The sequence below is a fragment of the Arvicanthis niloticus genome, chromosome 24 (assembly GCF_011762505.2).
Source record: "Arvicanthis niloticus isolate mArvNil1 chromosome 24, mArvNil1.pat.X, whole genome shotgun sequence".
Classification (NCBI taxonomy): Eukaryota; Metazoa; Chordata; class Mammalia; order Rodentia; family Muridae; genus Arvicanthis; species Arvicanthis niloticus.
This window is the reverse complement of record NC_133432.1, coordinates 12,649,873-12,666,067: the sequence shown is the minus strand read 5'-3', so window position 1 is coordinate 12,666,067 and position 16,195 is coordinate 12,649,873. Positions and strand designations below refer to the sequence as shown.

The 16,195-nt window shown below is 53.4% G+C and overlaps 2 protein-coding genes across 18 annotated transcripts in view; one reads left to right on the top strand and one right to left on the bottom strand.

Moving 5' to 3' along the window:
• The window catches only part of Cux2 (cut like homeobox 2), a 191,166-nt gene extending 185,500 nt beyond the window's left edge, over positions 1-5,666 (top strand). For 12 of the 13 annotated variants that reach the window (XM_076922742.1, XM_076922734.1, XM_076922732.1 and 9 more), the window contains one exon: positions 2,757-5,666. In XM_076922742.1, coding sequence (XP_076778857.1) covers positions 2,757-3,543 — 787 coding nt within the window. In that variant the 3' untranslated portion in view covers positions 3,544-5,666. The other variant, XM_076922743.1, reaches the window with a different exon arrangement.
• A 2,546-nt stretch (positions 5,667-8,212) lies between these two features.
• On the bottom strand, positions 8,213-14,396 carry Pheta1 (PH domain containing endocytic trafficking adaptor 1). Of its 5 annotated transcripts, none has more exons than XM_076922748.1 (4): positions 14,378-14,396; positions 12,135-12,217; positions 11,409-11,516; positions 8,213-10,235 (listed from the first exon to the last, which is right to left on the bottom strand). In XM_076922748.1, the coding sequence occupies exon 4, from the start codon at positions 10,209-10,211 to the stop codon at positions 9,480-9,482; it is 732 nt and encodes a 243-aa protein (XP_076778863.1). In that variant the 5' UTR covers positions 10,212-10,235; positions 11,409-11,516; positions 12,135-12,217; positions 14,378-14,396; the 3' UTR covers positions 8,213-9,479. The 5 variants fall into 5 exon arrangements, with proteins under 5 accessions (XP_076778863.1, XP_076778859.1, XP_076778860.1 ...); XM_076922744.1 differs by lacking the exon at positions 14,378-14,396 and adding an exon at positions 13,467-13,628; XM_076922745.1 differs by lacking the exon at positions 14,378-14,396 and adding an exon at positions 13,467-13,615 and having other exon boundaries at positions 12,135-12,304.
• Between the last annotated feature and the right edge of the window lie 1,799 nt (positions 14,397-16,195).

Below are 16,195 nucleotides of genomic sequence, written 5' to 3'. Positions count from 1 at the left end.
GGACCCCGGGACCACAGAGAGGGACACAGGGACACAGGGGGTCACAGAAAGGCTGGAGGCTCATGGGAACAACCTGAGGGTGGTTCTAGCCTAGGGCGGGGCTATATACCAATCCTGTCATCTCCAGCTAAGGGACCCTGAACCCCATGTTGTAAGCTGTAAACAAGGACCATGGTGCACCCCCTAGTCCGCAGGATATATTTGTAAACACGTGGCACAGCCAGCTCTGACAATGTGACTGCCACGCCCACTCCATGGAAGGCACGGATCAGGCCAAAGCCTGAGCCCTCTCTAGCTGGAGCTGAGACCAGCGGAAACACCTGTCTACCACAGCAGCCTGGGTAGACTTCTGAGGTAGAGCTTCCTCCATGCATGGCTCCTTCCTTAAGCCTCCCATTCTCCAGGCCAGCTCTCAGAGGCCCCAAGTCCTGTGGCTTTTATGAGGCCACAGAGGGCTTCCCAAGGCTGGGCCGGGACCCCATGAAGGAGAGGCTTGGAGATTTCAAATATCATTCTCTGAGGTCCTACCCACTTTCTGAGTGAGAAGTGTCACCAGTGTCCGTGTGGCACTGTGGAAGAGGCTCATCATCCATTCAGGGGCAGAGAGAAGTTCCGAGATCCCCAAGAGGGAAAAAGGGAGACAGGAACAGGCACACACCCCTCCCCGCCCCCCAGCTCTCCAGCCTGCTTGTTAGCAACACACACTCCATAGCTGTGTGGCTGTGGACAGGTCATTGACCTCTCAGAGTCTCGTGATGAGTCCATAAGATGACACGTGTCATCCCTGCCCCCCAGCGCCAAGTCAGATGAAGCAGCCGTGGGAGTGGACAGCCTTCGGCAGAGCCCTCTCCCCATGCAAACCATGCAGTGTGATAGGCGACTGTAGGCCCCAATGGCTCCCTCTCCTGAGTGACAATGGGGACATCAACTCTACCTCCCATTGCTCTAGGAGCTGAACATTCTATCACCATCTGTCACATCCGTCATTCAAAAACATTACCAGCATGCACCATGAGCTGTGCTAAAGATCAGTGTTCAAAGCCACCCTCCCCGAGCTGAGCTGCACAGAGCACAGGCGGAGTCATTTCACCCCAGCCTGATTAATATGGCAAAAGAGGAGGAGGGCTTAGGGAAGAGGGGATCTCACCTCTAGACAATGTGAATGAAGAATAAGAGGTACTTGATGTGGGTTTTGAAGGAGGAATGAGTGTTCTCTGTGAGTTCGAGGCCAGCCTGGTCTACATGGTGAGTTTCAAGCCAGCACCGGCTGTATGTATAATGAGATTTGTCTCAGAGAAGAAAAGAGGAGAGGGGGTGGGAAGGGAAGGGAAGGGAAGGGAAGGGAAGGGAAGGGAAGGGAAGGAAGAAAAAGTCAGGCTGGCCATAAGCATGGCCCTGGGTTCTGTCTGAACCACAAGAAAGAAGGTTGAGGGCGGGGTGGGCAGGGCAGATGACACTGACAGAGTGCTTAGCAGCATAAGCATACAAACCAGACTGTGGTCCTCAACACTCAGATTTTTTTTTAAAGCCATGCCTTGGGCCAGCCAGCTGCCTCTGAGGGCACAGCTGCCTCCCAGGACGCCAATGCCTCCTGTCAAGTTTGACAACCTGAGCTCAGTCCCCAGGACCCTTGAGGTTACAGGAAAGCATCAAGTCCCTCAAGTTGTTTTCTGACTTCACACACACACAAATGGTGTGTGTGTGTGTGTGTGTGTGTGTGTGTGTGTGTGTGTGTGTGCATGCACACAAATACACAAATGCAATTTAATTTCTTAAAAAGAAAAGACACATAAACCTGCGATCCCTCCCAAAGCTGTGGAGGAAGAGGCGGGAAGCTTCTGGCGCTCGCTGGCCAGTTGGTCCAGCCAGTGGGTGAGCGCCAGGGTCTCTCACTGAGAGACTGAGACTCTCAAACGCTGGCAATTGAGAAAGACAGTTGACATTGACCTCTGACCTCCATGCCCCACCCCCAACACAGTGAAGGGGATGAAGGCACCTGGCCCATTCTTACTTTCCTTTTGCTGTGATCAAGCACTGAGCAATAATGTCTTGGGAAAGAAAGGGTTATTTAACTTACACATCAGATCACTGAAGGTCATGAGGTCATTGGGGGAGGTCAAGGCAGGAACTGAACCCCTGGAAGAAGCTTATTGGCCTGCTCACCTGGCTGCTCCCCACCTCAGGCTTACCTAGTTCATTGCGTACAGTCCGGACTCTCCTGCCGAGAGGGATGTGCTGCCCGCAGTGGGCCGGACCCTCCTATACCTATTAATGGTCAAGGCAGTCTCCCACAGACAGGCCACGGGACAGTCTGATGGAGGCAGTTCCTCAGTTGGGGTTCCCTCTACCCATCCTAGGTTGTGTCCATTTGACAGTGAGAACCGCGCATCACCCAGTGTTGACTTCTGGCCTCTGTGCATACCCACGCACAGACACACGGAGCTCTCAGATACAGCGGCAGAAGGAAGTACTCAATGCTAAGTCAGCAGTGTTTTCCTAGTACTTAGTGTGTCCCTGACACTAGAGGGAGGGAGGCAGACACTGCCCTGAGCACCTCATGATCAGCTGCTGAGACCACACAGTGTGACAGTCTACACTGAGCTCTGGGAAGGACGAGCAATGGGCAATGTTAAAGAACGTGACTGTAGACACGGGTGTTACTTGCAGGGGAGGGGCTTACAAACACTGTGGTGGGCTGAGTCTGGGGTCAGCAACCTCAGGCAAGCCCCAGGCTCTCACCCTCGTCTCTGCCACAGGTCCAGGATGCGCCGTGAGATGCTGGTGGAGGGAACACAGGATGACCCAGACTTTGACCCAAGTGGGGGTCCCAGTGTCCTGCCGCCAGGCCACACCCACATAGGGCCCACCCCACAGAGCCCAGACTCAGAGACTGAGGACCAAAAGCCCCTCATGAAGAACCTGGAGCTGCAGGAACCCGAGAGTCCCGTACACCGAGCTGCCCCAGACAGGGCTCTGGTGAAGATCAAGCAGGAAGAGGGTTTGGAGGTGGACGAGGACAGCCAGTCCCAGGACATAGGGGATCCAGACAGAGGGCAAGATGGCCCCAAAGAGGAGCATACCCACCCTCTGGGGAACAATGAACTCTCAGAGCTGGTCCCCGGGCCCTTCCTTCCAGGCACACCCAATCCAGACTGCCCTTCATTGCACACACCCCAAGAAAAGGAGACTGGGGAACAGGTTCACTCAGAGCCTCTGAGTTTCAAGTCCACCTCCGAATCCTCATGCTGCAGCTTGGAGGGGCCACCGAATTCTCCCTCTGCCATCTCCTCACCAGACCTCGTGACATGTGTATCACCTGCTCCCTCCTCCTCAGCCCCCATCTCCCCATCCCTACCTGGTGCCCCACTTGCCAAAGTGCCCAGTACCAGCCCCACTGCTGACACAGCTGCAGCCTTGCACCCCAGCACTAAGGTGAACCCCAACTTGCAGCGGCGGCATGAGAAAATGGCCAACTTGAACAGTATAATCTACCGACTGGAGAGGGCTGCCAACCGGGAAGAGGCTCTGGAGTGGGAGTTCTGAAGCTGGGGTGGAGGGACACAACCCCAGAGGTCACCTTTCCTCCCTCCCTCTCCCAGATGTGGTGGGGCCTGAGAGGCAAGAACTCAGCCATGCAGATGTGGACAACAATATTAAACCATTTACATTTATTGTTGTATCACTAATTACCTGAAGTTGTGTGTGAGCAGATGCCACCACCTTTTTTTTTGACATCCCTGCTCATACGAGGCACTGGAATCCTGCCCTCATCATCTCCCTTGTGGGAAAGCAGGACCAAAAAGGTACCACATTCTCACTCAAAAACTCCAAACTCTTTTAGAAAAATAAATATTTATAGACCTCTTTCAGCTATTTTAATAAAGGATCCTTTGGAATTTATCCCCAGCCGATGCTGTTTTGATATTAAAGAGAGTTATAAAATCAGATGCTGTCACTGCTGTTGTGGAGCAGACACAGAAGCTGTGTCTTTTTTCTTTTTTCTTTTTTCTTTTTTGCCATGAGATGAGATTAAAAGAAGACGATTGTTCAAAGCCATCACAAAACACTAAGACGGACCAAATTCAGAGAACCCTTGGACTTCAGGGTTTGGTTGGGTTTGTTTTTTTTTTTTTTTTTTTTTTCCCCTCACGCCTGTCTGTGAGACACTGCATGATACTGGCGTCCTTCCAGAACCTGTGTTACAAAGAGAAAGTCCAACAGACTCTAAATGAAAACTTGGGCGCTGCTGAGGATGGGATTGTGCTGGAGGGCTGTCTGTAGCCACCACGCGTCACAGGACGTCCTGTTGCTGGTGGAAATGTCGCCCTTAGCGAATGTGGTGTGTGTCACAAAGGCCTCCACTCCCTGAGTTAGAAGCCTTCTGTCCCAAATGAGTACAGACAACGTGTTTCCAGAACCTTCGGAAGCTGGGTGTGGGGAGGTGCTCAAAGAGAAATGCTACTGTCAGAGGGAACCTGGCTCCCATCCTGAATTGAGGCTGTGCTTAGAAGTCGTCTCCTAAGACCTGAGCCAGGTACTTCATTCCAGAGAACCCTGAGGCTTCCATCTTCCTTCCTTGTTTCCAGAAAGAGCAAGTGTTAGTCCACCATAGCCCCCAAAGCTTAGCAACTAGCTCCAAAAACTAGACGCATCCAGTCAGAAACCTCAACTCCGTTTCTCACCGTCTTCTTCCCCATCGGTGCCATCCCTGGAAGGTGTCCACAGGTCTGTGGATGTGGTACGGCCACCATCACCACTGCATGGCCACCCTATCCCTGTCTCTTGGTCTGTTCTCTCTACACACGACCTGCTTGGGATTGAAGATAGGACCTCCCCCAGCTCAGAAGCAATCTTTCTCCAACATCCTGATTGCGATCTCCAGGGACAGAGGTCCTGCTGGACAGAGGTCCGGCCTCAGTGTCTACCGTTGAGTCTCCAGCTTTTATCTTTCCTTTTTTCCCCAAACTGAGGAAGCTGAATTGGTGTCTGATGATGTATACGTGGCCATCTTTGTGGCCCTTGAGGGAAAAAAAACAGCTGCTCCATGCAGTGACTGTCATGTGAGCCAAAAGGTTTCCAGAAAGGAAAAAAAAAATATAAGGAATGTTCCAGAACTTCTAACTCTCATGCACCCAGTCCAGGCTACAGACCGTCAACATCAAACAGGCCCTGGGAAACCTTGTTTTCCACACATAACCCTGGCTATGCATCGAGAAGTTTTCCACTATATGCATTTTTATCCAGAGGAGGGTATTTTTATATTTTGACACTAGAAAACCATGATGAGTTTTCTGAGGAATCCATTCTGGGACAAACGACGCCTGTCTCAGCCTCTGCCGCCACGGGGGGAGACCACGTCTCTTTTCACCTTGAAACTCCACATTGAGTCAGTGCACGTCACACAGATGCGGCTTGGGCTGTAGCGTGACAGGACTTGGTGTGACCTTTAAACACAGAAATCTGGTCGTGCAAAAACCCATGGATCTACAAACAGATTGGTCCAGTCCACACCCTACAATGGTTTAAAAAGAGAAAACACACACACACATACACACACACACACACACACAAACTGTTTCTATGAGAGATTGATGAACTTTGTCTAAAATTTTAAAAAACGGGACACATTCTGTAAACACGTCTCTAAATACAGAATTGTATAATAATCCTGGGTGTCCCCATTTGTTCTGGAGTTTGGGTGCAAGTCAGGGTCAGAGTTGATCCTCAGAAGTGTTGTACAAAATGAGGGGGTTTTATTTTTGTTGTGGGGAGTTTGGGTGGTGGACTTTTATTTTTCTTTTTTTCTTTTTTTCTAAGACAAGGTCTCACTTTATAGTTCTAGCTGGCCTCGAACTCACAGAGATCTGCCCGCTTCTGCCCCCTCAGTGTTAGGATCAATTTCTTTATTATTTGGGTGTGTGGTGTGTGAACCGGACAGACGTGTGGTGATCAGAAGACAACTTGCGAGAGTTTATTCTCTCCCATTACGTGGGTTCCAGGGAATCGAACTATGGCTGTGAGGCTTGCATGACCAGTATCTTAACTCCCGATCTACCTCAGCGGCTCTGAATCATATATATAAAAACCAGGCTTTTTGGATCGCTTGTTTATATATTTATGGAAGCAGAGTTTCCCTGTGTAGTCCTGGCTGGCCTGGTCTGACAGAGATCCCCCTGCCTCTGCCTTCCGATACTGGGTTTAAAAGCACTATACCTTTACCTGGTTTCACTGCATGGCTCACACTGGCCTCCACCTTAAAATTCTGTCTCTTCACCCTACTGAATGCTGGGGTTCCAGATCCCCAGCAAAAACCTGGTTAGTTGTGGTTTGTCTGTCTGTGGGACAGGATCTCACTAGTAGCCCTGTCTGTCCCGGAACTCACTGAGATCCCCCTGCCTCCGCCCCTCAGAACGCTGGGATTAAAGGCATTTACCAGCACTGTTGGCTATGTGGTTTGGGTTTGAGAGTCTCACGTGACCTAGGCTGCCCTCAGATTCACTTTGTAGTGAAGGGTGACTCTGAACAACTGATCTTCTCTCCTGAGTGCTGGGATTATAGGCATATGCCACCACGCCCAGAAAATACTGGCTTTTTAATTGAGTGTGAACATTCAAATATGGGGCTCTGTCCCTTAAGCATTGCAGACGTCACCTTCTGAAAACTCTAAACTTTGCCATACTGGGCCATGATCTGTTGTGACAACAGCCAGCTGAAGAGACCTCCTTTGCTCATGGCATCTGTATGGGTACTGTAGCATTTGGTGACTGAATGCAGGGTCCCAGCCTCTGTGAAGACAGCAGGGGACTTAAAACCCTGTCCTCTGCAGTGTGGCCTGAAAGCTGGGTGGTTAAGACTGAGCCATAAGCCATGCCCCTTAGGCAGCGTCTAAACAGAGTGGGGAGTAGGTCTGTGCTAAAAGGCCTTTCACAGATAGCACTGCCCAGTCTCAGCTGTGTAATGCAGGCCTCAGTTTCCACATCTGTAAAGTGGGGTGTTGCAGCATTCTGGGGTGGCCTCTTGGAATTGTGTGGGGCATGGGTACACCCACCCAGTGCCTGAACCTTACCAACCATGTGACCATCATATGAAGTGGGGCTACTTGCCTCGTGCCTCAGCCATCACTCACCTATGAACCAGAGCCTCATGCTGTGGTGGCTCAGACCATTCACTGGTCCGGAAACCTTTCTACAAAGCCTGTTTTCCACATGCCCTTGTGGGGGAGGACTCGCTGACTCATTATCCCCACCGAGGTAAGGAGAACTTGCCTGAATCCCAAAGGCAGACTCCCAGGCAGCACACGGTGGGGGTGGGGAAGCAACAATGAGAGCTGTCCCCGGGAAGGGTGACCTTGCAGGCGGGCCTCTGAGTGTCTCTGAGTCAAGGAGCCAGACTGCCTACCTTCCACATCAGCCCCAGTTCTGAGAGCTATGTCAGTAAAAGAGTCTCTAAACCTCTCTCTGCCCCTGTTTCCCCAGCTGTAAAGTGGGGATGGCTATACATTTCCTTACCAGGCTGCTGAGAGAGAGAGCTGTGGCACATCCCCAGTCTACATTTGGACAACCCCGGACCTCAACCGCCATGTTGGGCCACCCTGGGCCTGCCCCTTCCCTGCCCATGAGCCCAGTGAAGAAGAGGGGACCCAGCACCCACAGCAGACATTACTAATCACAGACTTTCCCTCAATTTTCATAGTGCCAGGATTCTCTACACTCAACCCCTGAGCTACCAGGAACAGGCTAGTAAGAAGGGCAATGGTCTTGCTGTTGGGCCTAGGCTCACTATGTAGCCTAGGCTAGCTCCTCCTACCTCAGCCTTGATTGCTGGGATAACAGATGCGTACAATCATCAGGTCTGGCCAAGAGCCAGCTTGGACCCCTTCCCATTTACATCCCTCGGAACCCTCAGGCCACTGGGCCTGCCTCACCTGTCAATCATCTTCTCATCTTTCTTTCGGCCCAGTAGTCCTCATTTACCCCCTGAGGGCATCCAGCTGACTCTCCAGCTGTTCCACCACACACACACACACACACACACACGCACGCACGCACGCACGCACGCACGCACGCACGCACGCACATGTAATATGAGGCCAGAGTTCCCTAAGAGGTGATGGGACTGCCTGGCTAAAGGACCTCAGTCTCCTCCTTTCTAGGACCCCAGGAAATACATCAACTGTGGATTCTGCAGGGAGAAAAGTAACAACAAGCAGCCATTACTCGCCCAGCTTTTATTTTGGCCCTCGTACCCTGTCCATGGCTGATTAGTCTCTCAGCCCCAGAATCAGCTGGACTTCATCTTGTGCTTTGGGGAAAGGGACATCTCTGCCCTTGCCCCCCATCTCCTGCCTCGTACCTGTAGTCTGTAAAGCCATCTGGGACTAGAGTCTACACCTCAGCCCTCCAGCTGGGCCACTCCAGAAAGCCCTGAGCCCACAGTGGGAGAGTTGAGGAGACAGAGACCAAGTCCCTAGAGGCGCCACCTCTGCAGAGCTGAGCTCAGGAGACAGAGGGTGAGGTAAGGGCCAAGTCAGGCGCCTGTGTGTCTCCTGCTAGGGCCTGGCTCCCTAGGGACAATGCCACCCCTCCCAGCCAGCCAACAGTAACAAACGTGGCCAGGATGAGAACGGACTACTTAACTTCACTAATGGAAGAAAGACCCACCACCAAGCCCTGGCCCCCTGAGCCAGCAGGGAGCCAAGAGGCCCTGGAGACAGACAGAAGCACAGGGCCTTCCACAACAGAGAAGAGAGAGGGACCAGGGTAAAATCTGTCCATAGGATGCAGCAATTGGAGTGACAGTGTCCTCCAGTCCCCAGGGCGGGGCAGAGAAGGACTGTAAACAAGACCCAGGTGGGGCTGGTTGTCCTGCCCAGCACTCTGGAAGACAGCCAGCACTGTGGTGAGTGAGAAGGAGGCCAGCACAGAGGCCCACTGGTCACCTGCAGAGGCCAGGGACAATGCCTGGACTCTCCCCCCTGCAGGCCTGGAATCACAGGTAAACCTGTGAGGAAGCTGGGTCACAGCCCAGCACCAAGGTCAGGTGAGAGTTGTCAAGCAGAGATGTGAGGCCCGCCTGCAAAGCTGGGCAAAGTCCTGCCGGAGCTGGTTCCAGGCCAGGAGGAGCCTTGGGGATCTAACCAGTTCAAGCCCCACCTTCTACCTGCTGCTTTAGGCCCACAACAGCCCAGACAGCAGCCACCAGCTTCAAGCCTTAGATCCTGGTGAGGCCTGGGCCCCACCGGCCTGTGGCCAGCTTCAGGGCTGTCAAGGACACACAGGCTGCCCTGGGGCAGAGTTCTCTAGAAACCAGCTCCTTGGGCTCGAGAAGCACCTTCAGGTTCAGGTCCCAGATTCTTCTCAGAAGTAAGTGCCTCTGACCCCAGGGGCCCAGACTCCCCAGTCATATGTCCTGTGTCCCCTGGGAGCCTGGCTAGCATCTGAGCCATTTTAAGGGCCTTGGTACTCAGACATCCCTCACAGTCAGTAGTTGTCTTGGGGCTGGTCCGGGTTGAGAGTCTCACCAGAACCAGGATGCCAGGGGACCTCCATGGTAGCTAGGCCAGCTAGGCCTGCCTGGCCTCCGCGCCACTGGTTCCTGAGGGCCTGCACCTCTAGTCCATACCGCTCATGCAGCTGGGCGAAGGATGCCAAGGGCCCGTTGGTCGCGGAGGCCCTGCGGCGGGGTGGCAGCGGCGGCCGCTGGGGGGCTACAGTGGGTTGCTCAGGCAGAGCGCTCCACACTGCCCGGCCGTTCTCCTTGGGTCTCGGGTTCAAAACCGGGCTAGGGTTGGCGGGTAAGGCATTGGCCGGGCTTCCCTCGCGCATGGCTGCCAGCTGCTGCTCCAGCTCGCGCACCACCAAGCGCAGGTAGTGGAAGCTGGCCCGAGACAGGGCCTTCACCCAGCCCTCCAGGGCTGCCTGGCTGTCGGCTGCCAGCACGTAAGGCCGGGACCGGCCACCCGCAAAGCGCACGGCGAAGGCGAACTCCTCCCGGGCATCCACCAGCTCCACCGTGCAGCCCTCCAGCAGGATGACGCCCAGCGGCTCGCGGCTACCTTCCGCCTCGAAGTAGAAGAGCATGTTGCCGCGAAGCACAAACCAGCGCCGGTGTGAGCCGGCCCCACGGCCGCCGCGCTTGTGCAGGAAGCCCGCATTGTCCACCGGAGCATCGCAGGTCGCGTAGAAGGCCAGGCTGCGTTCGTTGAGCTTCATGGCCGCAAGGCCTGCACCTGTCCCCTGCACGGGAGCAACAGGAGCAGATGTTACTCCTCTGATCATCGACTCCCAGGCCACCACACCCACCCCAAGGCCCGCAGTGAGCATGGCGAGGCAGGACTCGAACCGGAGTCTCACACGACTACCTGGAGGACTCCTGCTGCCCTTGACCAGGGAAGGTACATGAAGCATTCAGCTCGCCAGACACTTTACATAGGTTAGCTCCATCTAGCAATGACCTTGGGTGGTGCGGGGCTGGTTTTAGGGTTGCATCCATGTGTCAAATGGGGAAACAAAGGCACAACGAGGTCAGCCACAAAGCAAAGGTCACAAAACAGGCTGAGGAGAGAGAGCCTTTGCTAGTGCCTGGAGATCCCAAGTCTGTGACTCAGCCTTGGTTTGTGGGTCAGGTTGGTGAGAGGGAGCCATAGGGAAAAGCATGGCGGGGGTGGGGGAGGGGGGAACAGCACACACAAAGGGAAATCCTCCTGCCATAAGGAGGGTGACCAGAGGAGGGCAGGAATGAAGGAAAAAGCAGAGTGCCGGAGCGACTGTTGGAAATAACCTAGATAAAACACAGACTCGGCCCAGACTGTCAGGGAGGAGGGGACAGGGTGCTCTAACACATACCACCCAAAAAGTATACACGAGGCAGCAGCAGGCAGTAGGGCTTAGTGGGGAGTGGCATGTGAGTTACCAGTGTGGCCACTTGGAGGAGGCAGGCCCTGCACCTGTGGGTCCCCTGTCACAGCCTCACTTCCTGCTGATAGCTGTCATACTTTTGAAGCGCCTGGAATGTAGTAGGCACTCAACTAACGCCCGCCCCCTCTGCCTCTGCGGTCCGGTCCGGAGGGATGAGGTCTGGGTGGCGGCTCTGCAGGGCCAGGCTGTGCCACCTGACCTGGGTGGAGGGAGAAAATGCTGCCAAACAAATACTTATTTTGTTGCCACCTCATGCCACCCACGTTACAGTCAGGGAGAGCTTCCTGCCAGGTCAGAGGCTATGACCTGAACAGGAGCCTTGGCCCCTGAAGGCTCAGGTGAGTCTAATCCCCACCCTCCCTCCTGCTGCTGTGTGGCTTCTTGTGCCAGCTGCACCTCTCTGTGCCTCTGTTTCTCTCTGCACAAGTGACTCACACATCGCTCCCAAATCAAACACATGTGACCAACAGGCCCACTTCTCCCAGAACCTACCACAGGCTGCCCACCCAGCTCTGCTCACACCACAGGTCAGCTCACAGACTCCAGGCTGGGTCACCTCAGGGGCACACAGTCAGCCTCTCTGGACCTCTAGTTCTTCATCTATAATGTGAGAGCAAAATTATCTACATCAAGGTTATGGCAATGAGACAGGACCCAGGGAACCAGGCCTCGTGGCCGTGGCAGCCGTTGACAATGAACTTGGCCTCCCTCTAGTCTGTCCTGCGTCAGCAAGTGGCCCGGGTGTCCCTCTCACCCCCACATCTAATCACTGAGGCCAGGTGATCCCCCTGCCCTTGGCTGCCTTCCAGCACACTGGCTGTTTCGCTCCCATGTCTCAAGGTCCCCACCTAAGGTTGCTGGAAGCTCTGCAGTTACCCTCTCCAGCTGCCTCCACCTTTGCCCCCTTCCCATCTGGCCGCCTCAAGGTAAGATCACCTCCCTAGGGCCCTCCCCTGGGACCACAGAAGGACTCTTACCTCCCAGGACTTCTACCTGCTCCTTAGCCCAGCCCAACCCCCAATCTCAGCTCCTTCCCCCAACCTCTGCCTGCCTTTGTCGGCCTCAGACACCTGACTACCCTGCTCAAAGGCACCAGACACTTTCCTCCCTGAGGTTTCTTTCCCGACCACATGGCAGGCTTCACCATCGGGTAGAAGGAGGCATCCTCTGACCAAAACAGACCACCAGGAACTGTCCTGTACCCCGGCTGGAAATTACCTGGGTCAGTCATGCCTGCTCCGGTAGGGGAGGGTTTTTCTGTCTGGATTTGAGTGTCCGGCGTGTAGCCTGCGCTCGGAAGCCTACACGACAAAGCAACCCTTTGTCAGCATGAGGCCCCTGGGACAAGGGATGGTCCCCATCTCACACTCAGGGATGTGAAGAATGACCTGCGTAAAGAACAGAGCTGGGCTCGAACAGCCCCATGGGGCAGAAACCTTGGGGTCTTCCTTCCACACCAAGACTGACAGTATCTTGTCTGGTGTCCATGAGCCTTCCTCCCCCAACTGCCCAGATGGGGGCGCCCTGGCCCAAGGTCACCAGCAGACAGAAGACCCAGGCAGGTCCCCAGCTCTTGCCTGCTCTGGCTCAGCAAACACACGGGCTCTAGCTTCCCCTTGGAGGGAGCAACTGCTCCCCACTTTCCAACTGTCCTGCACTATTCAGGTTCAAAGTCTGCGGAGGGGGCCAAGCTACAAGCAACAGGGCTTTAGAGACCACCGATGCTTTAGGGACCAAATTCCTGTTCCGGCTGGTCTAGGTTGGAAGACCAGTCACCGCTACTTCCCAGACCGCAGTTGCCTCAATGTGGCTTCAAGGAGGCTCAGATGAGCTAAGTTAAGGACAAACTATAGGGAAAAAGTATTCTAAAGTAGGCGACGCACCCAACGGGCGCTCACACCTGTCACTCCAGTACTTGGAAGGCAGAGGCCAGCCTGACTGACACAGCAAGACCCCGTTTAAAAAACAAAAACAACAAACAAACAAACAAACAAAAAAACCGACGCATGCCTGGGATAGTGGTGCACACCTTTGGTCCCAGCACTCGTGATGCAGAGACAGGTGGATCTCTGTGAGGCTAGCCTGTTCTACATATGGAGTTCCAGGCCAGCCAAGGCTACACAGTAAGACTCTGTCTCAAAAACAGTAGGCACCCCCCCACCCCCCCCCCCACACACACACAAAAGGAAGGACTGGCAAAACAGTTCAGCGGATAGAGGCGCTTGCTGCCAAGCTTTCCGACCTGAGTTCGATTCCCAGAAACCAAGCGAAAGAAGACCCGACTCCTGCAAGTTGTCTTCTGACCTCCACACGCGCACACGTAAACAAAAATAAAGATATAAAATCTTAAGACAAGTGATGAGCCCACCATCATGTGGGGTTACAGCAGGCCCCAAGAGTAGGACTCGAGGGAAACTGAGGCAGGACACTACCGCAGATCCTCAAGCCCCGGCGCTGCGCGGCCGGGCCGCGATGGAGGCCGCGGGCGGGACCCCGGCGACAGCCGCGCTGATGCGGTCCCCGTTGCGGTCCCCTCCCGCCCGGTCGTACCTGGCTGTGGGACCTGCGCGTCGGTCTGTCCCGCCCATGGCCCGGAACCGCTCGGGGGGCGGCGACGAGAGGGCGCTTTGTCTCCCGGAGGCCGAGCGGCGGCGACCCGCGGGCGCCCCTTTAACCCTGAGCGGCCCGCCCAGGAGGGGCCCCGCCCCCGAGCCACACACGCCTGCCCATTGGTCAGTCTCGCAAGACCCCGCCTCCTATCTTGCTCCGCCCTTGCGCGCGCGCCTGTCAACTACTCTTAAAGGGGCCGTGCCGGGGTCAGGAGTCCCCAGAGTTCTGTCCCAGAAAACCTGAGGATTTGAGCTGAGGAAAAACTGGTGCAGCTCAGACACAAAGCTTGTGAGCCGACTCAGCGGGTAAAGGCGCTTACCGCCAAGCCTGGGGACCTATAATGTGGCAGGGGCCAGAGAACTGACTCCCACAAGTTGCTAACCATGGCGTGCTCAAGGTACACACAGTGTATCTGTGAGTTCGAGACCAGCCTGGTCTATAAAGCGAGTCCTGAACACCCAGGGCTACAACAGAGAAACCCTGTCTCAAAACTTAAAAAAAAAAAAAAAAAAAAGAAAGACAAAAAAGAAAAAAAAAGAAAGAAAAGAATACATTTAACCCACGCGTTTTCAGACAAAATCAACACAAGTCTGCTGTAAACGCAGAGGATGCCGAGCCATCCAAACGCTTGCCCAGGTGAAGAGAGAAAGTACTAGAAGCGAGCAGAGTTGGAGGTACACGGACCCACTGCACCCCTGCGTGACCTCCCAGCAGTTCCTCAGCTTCTCTGCGATGCTACGTAAAATATAAAGACAAGCGTGATATTTACAGGGTGTGATTCAACTGCAGGCGCTCCCAGTAAGTAGGAATTGCTTTAGTTTCCCCTCTTCCCAAAATCACACAGGACCCACCTCCCAGGATCCTTCACTTCCGGTTCTTCCTGCCTCCTCCTCACTTCCTTCTACCTTCCTGTCCGGGGTCTTCCTAGCCGGAGGACAAGAGCAGAACAGGATAGACCAGGATCCTGGCTCCATTCCACAGCGTCTCACTAGCGCCTACTGTGGTGCAGACGGAGCCAGAGACAAACAGCCGGGAGTCAATCAACAAACAGTTGTAACAGTGCTTGGTGTGAGGAAAAGAATAGGCAATAGCCGGAGTGAGTGCCGGGCTCAGACAAACTCAGGAATGGCCACTGAGGGGCAGCGACCGAGTTCCCTGGAGACCTGCAGGAAGGGTGTCCCAGATGAAAGAAACCGCAAGTCCAAAGGCTCAGAGAAACGCAGTGAGCAAGCGGAGGAAGAAGTTAGACGTGTCAAAGGCTTTTAGGAAGCCATATAGCTTAGGACCCTGTGGACTTCGGGGAAACTTTGCTTTTCACGCATGCCTGGTAGTATATACTTGTAATTTCAGGCCTTGGGAGGGAGAGGTAAGAGGACAGCTGCAAAGCCATATATATATAATTGCCCACAATATATACATATTATATATATTACATATAGCATATACATACATGCTATATGTAATATATATCGTATATATAGTGTATATATAGCAAGATTGTGTCTCAAAATAATAACATAATAATTATTTATTAATCAATAATTGTTAAATAACTTGATACTTTATTAGATAAATTAATTATTAATTTACTGAATAAATTAATTGGTAGACTAGGTTAGTCTTGAACTCACAAGAGCCTCTTGTCTGCCTCCCAACTTGGGGGGATTTATTTCCCACACTATGATGCCTGGCCTGTGGAGGATTTCGAGCAGAAATGCAGTCTTTAGGAGGCTGTAGGACAGGAGGGAAGGCTAGGAGGCCAAGCATGAGCCTACTGAAGTGATCTGAGCAATCGTGTTGGCAACTTGGAGGAGAGAGTGGGGGACAAGTACAGAGTGGGCAAACTTTGTGCATGTTTTTAAGATATATGCAAGATTTGCTGATGGTTCTCTACAGAGATGAGAGATTCTGAAAAGGAGTTAAAAATGTATCCACATCTTTGGGCCTGAGTAACAGACATAACCAGAGCGTCTGGAAAGGGAAAGCCTAGGGTATATTTTACCAAATGAGCCAGTGGGGATCCAGCTATAAAGATAAAGCCTGCTCAGTACCTCACACCACAGGCTAAGGCTGACGCCAAACAGATTACAGACCTCAACTGGTCAATCAGTCATCAATCAGTTGTCAGTGGTTGGTAGGTCTCAGTCAATCCTGCCCTGCCAGTCACCAGTCTGTTGTCAATAGTCATCATTCAGTCTTCCTTCACACAAGTCAGTCAGTTCTCAGTTGGTCTCAAGTCATTGGTCAGTCAGCCAGTTGTCAGTCAGGCAGTTGTCAGTCAGGCAGTCAGTCAGTCAGTCAGTCAGTTGTCTGTCAGTCAGTCACTTGTCAATCAGTCAGTCAGTTGTCAGCCAGCCAGTTGTCAGTTGTCTGTCAGTCAGTTGTCTGATAGTCAATTGCCAGTCAGTTGTCAGTCACTTGTCAGTCTGTCAGCCAGTTGTCAGTCAGCCAATTGTCAGTTGTCAACCAGTCAGCCAGTTGTCAGGCAGTTGTCAGTCAGTCAGTCATCAGTCCCAGTCAGTCAGTTAGTTAGCAATCAGCCTAGATGTCAGTGTTCACAAGTCAGTTGTCCTTAGTCAGTTCATCCCCCAGTCAGTCAGTTGTTAGTCTGTCAGTCAGTTGTCAGTCATCTGTTAGTGTTTGGTGGTTGTCAGTCAGTCCTCAATCAC